This window comes from Thalia democratica, chromosome 5, assembly GCF_965202585.1.
Source record: "Thalia democratica chromosome 5, ktThaDemo2.hap1.1, whole genome shotgun sequence".
NCBI classification, from domain to species: Eukaryota; Metazoa; Chordata; class Thaliacea; order Salpida; family Salpidae; genus Thalia; species Thalia democratica.
The window spans coordinates 13,216,731-13,228,567 of record NC_139169.1 but is presented as its reverse complement, the minus strand read 5'-3'; the positions used below and the strand labels follow the sequence as shown (position 1 = coordinate 13,228,567).

The 11,837-nt window shown below is 27.8% G+C and overlaps 1 protein-coding gene across 1 annotated transcript; it reads right to left on the bottom strand.

Annotated features, from left to right (window-relative positions):
• Window positions 1–530: 530 nt before the first annotated feature.
• LOC145835992 (adipocyte plasma membrane-associated protein-like) lies at window positions 531–10,104 on the bottom strand. The gene is made up of 6 exons (XM_082943767.1): window positions 9,851–10,104; window positions 6,887–7,086; window positions 6,341–6,568; window positions 4,464–4,661; window positions 3,994–4,138; window positions 531–778 (listed from the first exon to the last, which is right to left on the bottom strand). Exons 1-6 carry the CDS (start codon window positions 10,090–10,092, stop codon window positions 565–567), a joined length of 1,227 nt encoding a protein of 408 aa, XP_082799893.1. The 5' UTR covers window positions 10,093–10,104; the 3' UTR covers window positions 531–564.
• Window positions 10,105–11,837: the final 1,733 nt, after the last annotated feature.

Here is an 11,837-nt window from a genome sequence, read left to right as displayed (position 1 = left end):
GGAATATTTTCCAAAAATAAAACAATAATATAATTAACTGTTAATAATCAAAAAAAAAAAAACAATTTGAAAAAAAGTTTATAATTTTTTAAACTTTAAATGAAAACTTTTTAAATAGCAAACTGTTAAAATTAAAAAAAAACATATAAAACTATTTAATACTACTAATAAGCCAAAAGATTATTAATAAAGTTTTTTTTTAGGTCTCACAAACTATTTATAACTTATTTATAAGTTTAAGACATACCAAAGTTGGTTTTATTTAAAACTTTACAATCAGAATCTTTTGTAAACTTTAAAGTAACTATCAAGCTTATTTTGTAAAAAAAATACTGTAATAAGTTGTGATATAAACTTCTATTTCTATAATAGATAAAAATAGCATTTCAAATAGAAAACACCAGTTTAAATCGGTTTAAAAATTTAGTTGATGACAATTTCATCTTGCTCATAAAACTTAAGTTTTAATTTCAATGAAGCTATGTTCAATTAAATATGTTGAATCATAGTTGTTAAAGTTCTATTTTCATTTTACTAAAACCAAAATAAAAAAATTCCCCCATTCTACAACTTGAGCATCCACGGCGGCGGGTCCTCGTACTCGTGCACTGACATTTTACCGCCGACAAAACTCCCGGTGACGATCCTGCCGTCTGACAGGTCGCTGCAGTGGGAAATACCCACGGTTGATACTCCCTTTTCGTCGTGCAGAACTTGCAAGATCTTGGCCTTGGGCGACACTTCGAACACTATTGAGTGTGTGACGTCCATCTTCGACCTGAAAGTGATAAAAAGATTTTTTTAATTAAATAAAAAAATTACTAAACTAAGCCATATCTTATTAAAAGGATGAATATTTTTTTTACCCTAAGATTTTTAGTTACTCGGTCTTGATTTTTTATTTTCTACTAGAAATGTTAAACAGAGATTTTATTAGTGTGATAAACCTTAGAGATAATGTTATGTTCTCAGTGAGCAACTTTCAAGCCACATGCTATAAAACATTTAAGTTTTAGTAAAATCAATGTGAAAACTGCAGGAGATAAACTAATAATTCAGTAAAGTTCAGCTAGCTGTTTAACAAACATACCAACAGTACAGTACTTACAGCAACTTAAGTACCAATTCTTAGGTATGCATTTCTAATTGGTTACTTTTTAAGGCAAAACCGCTGTTTTCAAAATGTAATATTTTCAAAAAAAAAAGTAATCTTAAAGTTTTAATAGAAAAATTTTGTATTTAAAAAACAAAGTTTAATAAACTTTAATAAAAAAAACTAAAAGAACCACAGAAAAAATTATGAACTTACTAATTGCAAATAAAACCTAATATTTATAACAAAATATTACAGTATGTTAATTTAACAAAAATAAAAAACAGTTTAATTTAAATTTCTTTATCGCATGATTAAAACATAAAAATAAAAAGTACTTCAAAATTCACAAAAATTTTCATAAAACAGTAGAATGAACAGTGTAATTAACATTTACATACCCCATGATAAAACCTTGTAATATATAACACATTTAGAAGTTTATACAAAATTTTGATAAATAAAAATGAAGAACGTTGCAATTGATATTTATTAAGAACTAAATGTTTTTAAAATCATGTCTGTTTGTGTAACTTGTCTTTTGGGTTAAGCAGACACATTTTAGTTATAATTTTAGTATATATCAGTGGCGTAGCGTGGTATTTTGGTCAGGGGGTGCGCAAATTTTTTTCAAAAAAAAATCTCTAAATTAAAACTTTTGTAATTAGCTATAAAAAAACTTTTTATAAGTAATGTAATTGAAATAAATTTATCAAGTAAAATAAGTTCGTTAACTGTTTTAGAAAAAATATTTATATATTACAAAATTAAACACTTAAATAAAAGTATAAATTTTATTAGAATTACTTATACTTGCAAAAATGTAAACTTACTAAATAAAAATTGTTTTTATTACTTACAGTAAACTTTATATCTTTAAAAACTAATATATTCAATAAAACGAAAGTATCTGTTTTATTTACGAAAAAAATATCAATCTCTTTAATATACAATACAACAGTGACAACAACACCTCATTGCACATAATTTTAATAAAGTTACACAGAAGTTAAAATAGACCAACTTTAAAACTGTTATTACAGTTTATTAAAACATTGTAAAATAGTTAAAAGTATACTTTTTAAGTTTAATTCATTTGATTGTATTTGTTTTAAATAAAAACCACAAACAAAGTTTATTTCTCATAGGCCGAAACGCTTTTTCTTGTATGTTTACAAAAATAAAGTTCAGAAAACTAGCAGTAGTCTTAACAATGTAGCATAAAAAAAAAATTGTAAAATTGTTTAATTTTTCTTTAAGCGTGACGTATTTTTGTAAACTTTTTGTAGAAAAATAATTTGCCATAAGGATATACTACACTGGTGCGCTATATTAATTGTGTACTTTTTGAGTATAAATTATTATGAAGTTAATGAACTTATAAAATTTTTCCTTATGGAGTTTTTCATCAACATCGGTGCGCATTTGCAATTACGCACCGAATCAGTATATTGAGTAATAACATATACTTTCCTAACTTATCACTAATTGGTATTCAAAATTTCGTTTAACTTTTTGAATACTAGATAATCATAGTTGAAAAAAGGCAAATTAAGCAGAAAAAATAAACTATAAAGGATAAAAATATTACATTCTTTTTTTTACATTTTTCTTTTTTTGGGTGGCACGCATGCGCCAGTGTCCCTCCCCACGCTCGCCCCTGGTATATATTAATGTTTTTAGGTACTGATTGTAATTAGATGATGTTAAACCATCCAAAATTCATTAAGGAAGATTATGATTTAACTTTGATACCTTAAAAAATGTTTTTTTTTTTGGTAATGAAATTTTTGTAAAATATTTATCAGTAACTTTTATTTGCTTTTAAGATGCTTGTATTAGGCTTAATAAAGGAACATGGGGAGAAATTTTTTTGAAGTACAACCTGTCGGTTAAAAACGCATCTTTGCTGCGTACTTTAGCGGCATCTTACAGTTTATAGCAGAATATAATATAATTTCAATACAATTTTAATAGTAATCAGTAAACTCACACAACAATGCTAAAAGTGAAAAACAATTAACTAACAATACAGTATTGTAAGGAACCAAACTGACCATCAGTTGCAGTGCAAATGGAAAATAAATATATAAAATTTATAAAAATGATTAATACATATATATAAAATATAAACGTTAAGTATCAAATAAGTCACACACAAATAAAGATAAAACCTACTTATTATTAGGCTTAATAAATTTAATTAGTAAATTTATTTTCTTTAAATTCAAATCCCTTTTTTTAATATTTGTACAGTTTCATATTATGTTTTCATATTCATAAATAAAGTAAACAAATTGTTAAAAATTGGAAAGCCCCTGCTGCTTTTAACTAAAAGCAATATCAAAAAACAGCCATTATAGTAAGTATATTTGGTACCTCTCGTATCTTTACACACATTTTTTTGTGGAAATAATGTGCGTAGTTAAGCGAGAGAATACTGTACGCATTTTTCTGTGTTGTAAGTGCGTACTTGAGCGGCATGTTACAGCATGTAACACAACATAAAATAATTGCAATACAACTTTTATAATAGTAATCAGTAAATTCTCACAACAATGCTTTAAGTTAAAAACACTTACAGTTTTGTAAAGAATCGAACCGACCATCGATTGCAGTGCAAATGGATCATACAAAACAAACCATATTTGTAATAATTATTTACACGCAATAAAAAATATACTCACAATACTGTTTTGTAAGGCACATAACCTACCATCAGTTGAAATGCTGGTATATTGGACATAATAAACGAATATATAATGTAAGTCACTTAACAATTAACTAAAAACACAGTTTAGTAAGGAATTAAACCGACCTAGAAGTGCATGGCAAATTGATCATATAGAACAAATAAAACATACGACAGTTATATTTGTATACATAAACAATATACTCACAATACAGTGTTGTAGGGAACCACACCGGCCATCAACTGCAATGCTGATGGATCGTGTTCGTATCTGTCAAGATCATCATTGTGCATCAGTGTTGAGGCAATCCAGTAGTTTCCACGTTTGTTCATACGTATGTTGTCGCACATTGCTGTAATAAATAAAATTTTACACATTGCTGTCTTGTAATTAAATAGTTTGATTTAAAAGAAATTCAAATGAATTAGTTTAGTGGTCCAAAAGATTGTTTATACTTATGTTGTCGCACATTGCTGAAAAAAAGTAAACATAACATATTGCTTTAATTTAAGAAAATTGTTTAATTTTTAAAATGTTCAAAAGTTAATGTATCAGTTTAGTGGTCCCCACGACTGTTCATACTTGTGTTATCACACATTTTTGTAAGTTTTAATTGTTAAAATATCTTTAATAAAAGCACCACAATAAACAAATTTGCAACAAACAAAACAACTAACTAGGAAGATGAACTTTGTACTTGGTGATCCATGACGTGGTATCCAGGTAAACCACCCTCCTCGCAACAGACTCGCACACAACCACCGTGGTTTCCATCTTGTTCAGTTGGATCCCGTTGGCGAAACACAGATCGTCCTTCATCAGTTGGATCACCTTGGACTCGTGGTCGTACCTGAACACACGACCTGTGCACTTCCCTGCGTGATTAGAATAGTTTGATTGTTATACAAATGGTTTCAAAAAATAAAAATAGATTAGACGTGTATTGTTTTGTAATACCAAATACGTAATAACGTACTCTAACAAAAATAAAAAATGCAAATTTGAATTGAATATTTAATAGCTTATCCACTCGTTTGCTTTTGTGACGTCATAAAATTTTAATATCAACTAGCAATTACAAGATTACAATCTCACAACAAGCTGACAATGTCTGAGACGTTGGGCTGTGAATGATTTAGCTGTGTCATTTTTTCAACTTTACCCACAAACGATCGCTTCAGTACTTCGTACTTAAGCTCGCTTGTTTAAGATCACAATAGCGGTTTCTCGCGACTATTCCTGCCTGATGAGTCCTAATAAGGACGAAACCGGTCGTAGGATTGTCTCGGATGCTGTTGTTGTTGATCTTGCGGTAAAGTTCATTGTTTATTATCGATTGCATAAAACATCTCAACTTCGTTGAAGATGGCCGAAATAAATACTGGCTAAAACTGATCAAACGAGCGCAGATTACAATCTCACAACAAGCTGACAATGTCTGAGACGTTGGGCTGTGAATGATTTAGCTGTGTCATTTTTTCAACTTTACCCACAAACGATCGCTTCAGTACTTCGTACTTAAGCTCGCTTGTTTAAGATCACAATAGCGGTTTCTCGCGACTATTCCTGCCTGATGAGTCCTAATAAGGACGAAACCGGTCGTAGGATTGTCTCGGATGCTGTTGTTGTTGATCTTGCGGTAAAGTTCATTGTTTATTAATATCAACTGTATAAATTTTCATATGTAGATTTTACAAAGTTATTAACTAGATAATTTACATTTAAACACTGACCTAGAATTTAACCTTGATGATATCGGTTAAAAAAAGTTTTTTTAAACAAAAATAGACTTGACGTGTAGTGTATGTCGTTTTATAGCATCCCCGCTCGTTTGCTTGTGTGACGTCATAATATTTAAGTATTTATAAACTTTATAATGTCAAAATGTCATAAATACAAATTTGCATATTTAGACTTAACAAAGTATAACTGGATAGTATATGTAAAACTCTTACTTGGAGTACTGCATTCACAATATGATTAAAAGCTAAAATACATTAAAAGCATAAAATTTTAGAGATTAAATTAAAACATATTGGTTATTTTAAAATATTTAATTTAGTTTGATTTTGCTTCATTACCTGTGCATTCCATTTATTTAATTACATCATAATACTCAAATATCTTTTTTTTTGTGAAACATAATACGAACATTGTGACATAAGCTTTAAGAAAAAATAAAGTTTTAAGTTTTCGGACATGTTGAATTTATTTTGCAAACACACAAAGGTAGACACTTTAATCAATTTTTTTCAATAAATTTTTTAAGAAGGTTTGAACACAAAGTATACAGCTTATTCAACAGCTGAAGAGCTAAAAATAGTACAAAATTATTATTAAAACTCTTTACAGTGTTAAAAAAACTTAGTTATTAAAAACATCATTCTTCTATTAAAATGATCACATCCAAACTAGAAACGAGATGTTAAGTCTCTGTTTCAAACACCTTTTACAAGTGTGAACTAATGAAAAACGTTGTATCAAAACAAAATATTTTAAAAAGCATTCTAAAAATTCCAGCAAACAAAATAATTAAAATAATAAAAACACAAACCCTCCAATATGGCATACGCCCCCCTGTTCACGTGAAACCTCGTTGTGGCATCTGTGAAGTAGAACACGTGACCGTCTTTAGTGACGTCGAAATCATCGGGGAACACCAGGTTGGGCGTGACGTCATTGATCTTGATGACGAACTGCACCTGCTTGCTTGAAAGGTCGATTGAGTACAGTCCGTACACTGCGTCCATGACGTACAACTTGTTGTCACGTATTCTCATGCCTGTTGGTAAGTAACTTGTTGGCGTTTTATTATAGGCCATCAAATAACGATTGTATTACTAGATTGGGATAAATGATAACTTAAAACCTTACACTACTGTTAAACTTCTTTTTTTCTTTTTAGTATCAGTGTTATCGCTAAGCTCTTTTTTTTTTGTTACCTTGAATTAATTTTTAAAGCCAAAATGTAAAAAAGCATTAACAGCTTATTATAATTTAACTTTTTTATTTAGTTAACAGTTTCTAAAATTAAAATATCACCTAAATGTCTACTAAAAATCCTACTAAAAGAAACGTTCTAATTTAGTTGTCTACTCACCCAGAGGTCTTCCATGTTCAGCGTTGGGATCGGTTTTCACGGCACCGGGGAATTTTGAGTAGAAGAAAACTTCCTGGTATCCCTCCCCTATCTTATCGTTGTGACCCGGATGGATCTTCATTATCTTGCCGTTGTTCAACCCCGTGTATATGTTCTTGTTCTCATCCTCTACAATGCACTCCGGTCCGTCGAAGTCGAACCTGGAAATAGTAAGTATAATTAAGCTTCTAAAATTAAGTTTGATTGTGTTTGGTAAAACATTAGAATATATAGAATAGTTTAACTTAATAATATGTTATTTTTTAGCATTAAATTTTTGAGGTTTAAGTTAATTCAATGTAAATATTTTTGCTTACATCTTCTACTATGTACTCTGGTTCGTCGAAATCAAATTTGTAAATATTACGTTTAAGTTTAAGTTATACGTTTATAATTTTCCTTTGAGTTAAAGTTAGAATAATAATGTATTTCTAAAATAAAAGTTTAGTGTACATATATTTTGTTTTCTTCGTTAGCTATGCCAGCTGGCCCGTTTAAATTGAAGCTGCAAAAAAAGTTAAAATATATATTACACGTTTCTAACATCAATTACTATACTAAATTAAATTTAGTTAGGTTGCTTGTATATTTTTTTTATTAAAAATGTTCTTATTTTGATCTTCGACTATCCATTAGGGGCCGTCAAAGTCGAACCTGGAATAAATGATTTAAGTTTAAGCGTAAACCAGTTTTAGAATAGGTAGTAAACACAATAGACGCTTCTGAAAGTAAGTTAGGTTTTGTTTGGTTATGTAATACTTTTTTTGATAATTTTGTTCAATTGCCTTCATCGAAATCAAATATTAAGAACTGTTAAATTGTCATAATCGAATTGTCTGTACAAGTGGTTTTATAAGATTGTATGTGTTTTGACTCTAATTATTGGCTAATAATTTATGGCCTCGAAATCAAAGAGTTTTTTGTGACTAGGTAATAAAATACAATGATTCCTCTCTAATCCAGCTATTTCGGACACGTTTTGTTGAAGTTATTAGCCGGGATAGCCTTTGGTCGAACAAAAACAAAACATTGGTTACTTTTAATTAAGTAGAATTTTATATTATGCAATGCATACAAATATACGCACACTAAACTTTAATTAAATTGTTCTATTTTTTTTAACGAATCAAACAATTAGTACCGACGAAAATAAAGAAACAAAACTTTGAAAAATACATTAGATATTAGACTATGAATAACACTACGCATTTGTTTGTTTAGTTATAAAATAAAATTTAGACACATAAATATAGTAAACCATTATTTTCACCTGAATTAAACAAGCTAAAACCAGCCAAACTAGCAAGGAACCGGATAAGCAAAGACCGGATAAGCGAGGAAGAACTGTATTAATAGAATTTATCTTTTTAAACTTCCTATATATTATTGTTAAAAGTCTTATTAATTAAAGATTTAATTTTATAGCATAAAGTAGTTCGTTATTTCATCAATTTTTTACCTTTATTTTTAATTAATTTTGTTTTATCTGTTTATATACTTTTTAAGCATTACAATTATAAAATAAATCAAATTATTGCATAAGTATGGTGATACAATTGTTGTTTGAATATATTCATAAAAAGTCAAAAATGTGTATTATTGTAAATCAAAAACTCTCAAATGTTTTATATAAAAAAAAAACTGTTTTACTGAGTGCTTACAAAAACTATTCAGATCCTAAACTTGATGACCTGAAACAAAAACTGATTCAGTTTTTAGAAGATAGTTTTCGAAAAGATTTCAACTAAAAACTATCAATAGATATAATAATTATTTTGTAATAGATAAGGATTATTAAGCGTACAAAATTTAAATTAAAATCCAGCGTGTTCTTATAACAAGTCTAAAAAAATAAAATTACTTTTAAAAAAGTTTTTTAGGTTTATAGTAATTTTTGAAAATAGTTTATAGAATGAAGAAGTTTACAATCACATTAAGTTTTAAAGAATAGTAGCCCACCATGTGCATATTTAGCATAACAAGTTATATCAGTAGTATTTTTAAACACTAACTTACTGAAATGATTTTACAGAGAATAAAAGTTAACGGTACATTTCACTTTTAAATATTTAATATACAAGCAAACTATTCGATTTTTTTAGCATACATTTTACAATTGAAAATAGTAAAAATTTCCTTAAATGCTTGTAAGGTTTGTATAAAGTAGATAATATGAAACATAGTAATAAATGCAAGGCGTTTGTTTTTAATTTTGTTTACTTCTTTACTTTGCCAACATTGTATTTTACTATTGACAACATAAGTTTATTATTTAAGTAATGGTTAAATTAATAAAACTTTATTTGTGCATATTTACGACTTAAAAAAGGTTTACTAGTTTTGGCATGTTTTTACAAATAAATATAAGTTATAATAAGTAAGTGGTAAGAATATTTTTGACTATACAAACAAATACTCAAACAAACAAAAACTTTAGTTCTATAAAAGTACTAAACTAATTATAAGTAAAGTGGTCAAATGATAAGAGTTTGGTATTATGTATATTCATGACTTATAACAGGTTCCCAGTAGTTTGGACTTGTCTTAAACAAATAAAAACCCTCAATTAAAAATTTTACTTATGTGTAATTTAACTCAAATATTTTTTAGACTTATCAAATCAAACAATATACTCACGTTTTCCCGTTAGCAAGCTTAGCTTGCTTTTATATTTCAATAAAATTATTTGAAAAGTGCAGTAGTTATGGTTAAAAGTTTTTAATTTTACGCATTTATTAACAAAAGCAAGCCTGCTATCAACTTTAAATTTAAACATTAGTATTATCTTAGTACTTTAAACATAAATGACCTAAGAAAAATATATTTTTTAACTAACAAATACAGCAAACCTAAAACAAGTCTGCAGTTAACAAAATTACAATTATATTTTACGTAAAAAACAAATTTTATTAAGTCATAACTCACGTTCTCCCGTTAGCAAGCCTGCTGTTCACCTTCAACTTGCCGTCCAACGCCACCCTCTTCACCCAACTCAAGCTCTCGGGTCTGATGGGGCTCATGTAGTAAGCAACCACTATGACCAGGGCGCCCAGTACCGCGAACAGGAACAAGTAGTAAGTGGTGGTCACTGCTGCGTTGGACTTCTTCTGCGGTTTGTGTTCGAATGTTGAATCTTGATCTGTTCTCCTTCGCTGCCTGATTTCCATTTTGATAATGTTTCAAATTAAACTGTGTTGAGATTGGAATAAAAATTTAACTAGTTGTGGTTTTAACTTAATTTTTTGTATAAAGCCTTGAATTAAAATTTGCACAATCTTATATACACTGTATTTTAATATTTTCTTATTAATTTAAGACACTTTTTCAAAATTTGAAGTTATGTTATACTGAACAAAGAGACTAAAAATATATAGTTTTTACATACTCAAACTCGTTTTTTATAGAAACTGATGTTAGTCGAAACAAGTTGTTATGCCTCTATATTAGCTGATCTATTATTAAAATCACATATGAATAAATATAAATTTAAGAGTGTAGTAAATATTTTAAAGAATATGAATTAGTTGTTTAATTTGTGTTTAATAAATTGAAGCTGACTAAAAATAACCTTTAACAAAAAAAGTATAATGTTTGTTGTACAAATTAACTATTCCATTTCGCACTTGAATCGTCTATTTACTTTTAGTCGCACTTTGCCTACTTAACAAACATTAAACATAGTTCAAGTTCAAAAATTAAAAAAAATCATTTGTGAGTGAATTAAAATTTATATATTTTTTGATCAATCTGTACAAACTCCTGCCAAAAGATTGTCGGACATAAAACTATAAAATCAATTTAAGTTTAAAACTTTAATATTAATTAAAAATAATGCTTAAACTTAAAACTAAACACTTATAATTTAAATTAACTTTTGATAAAAAAGCAGTTGTAAACTAACTTTAAAATAAAACTGAGTTTTTTATCTAAAAAAAAAATAATACAACTTTAATAAGCAAAACTAAAGTTTCTAAAAACTGTACAAACAATAACTAATCAACAGTATCTAACTCAGATTTGATGAAAATATAAAAAAACATTCATCAATACTACTACTGGAACCGGTATAAACACGTGTTTAAGTGAAATGAATTTCAACTGATAGAAGTAAAACGCCCGAGGACAATTGAACAAAACATATTTCAAGTGAAAGCTATTGAAATATTTTCCATTTATTTATTTATCAATTTATTTAACACTTTTCTTTGATTAATGTTACGTAAGCAGTCGTTTTTATGATGATTGTTTGCAACTTGAAAACTACTCACTATTTTGATAAAAAGACTTTGTATTAGCAAATAAAAAAAGGTTGAACTAAAATTGGGTTTAGCACATATTTTTTTAATAACTTTCCACTTTTATCACATACTTTAGAAATGTTTAATATAAAAATAGATGACTTTTTACACTTTACAAATATATGATGACTAAGCAGTAATATTCTTAATCAATTAATTTCACTTAAAACGAGTCGTTAGTGCTTTAACTTTAGAAGAAGTTTTACATAGCTTTTCATAGAAGGGTTGTAAGCTTATAGTTGTAAATAAATTTTTCATAAACGAATATTCGTAAAAAGCATATCAAAAAACGTATTTAAAGTCTATTACAACTCAAAAAACAATAACACAACTAGTTTTAGTAAAAAATGCAGAGCTACGTTTCGATTTTTAAATTTTGTTGACACATTCAAAAAAAAGTACGATTAGAACTGATAAATTTGATTGTAATCTCGGCGACTTAGGAAATAAATTAAAGTCTTAGTTTTATGCTTAACTGTTTTAAATTAAAAGACTATAAAGGTATGAAATATATAAGTTTAAAGTATAAAAGGTGTTTAATTAAACCTATACAAAACTTTATTTACGAAACTGCTAAGTTTTTTCTGATATTTTCTAAGTAAGCTTTAGAACTT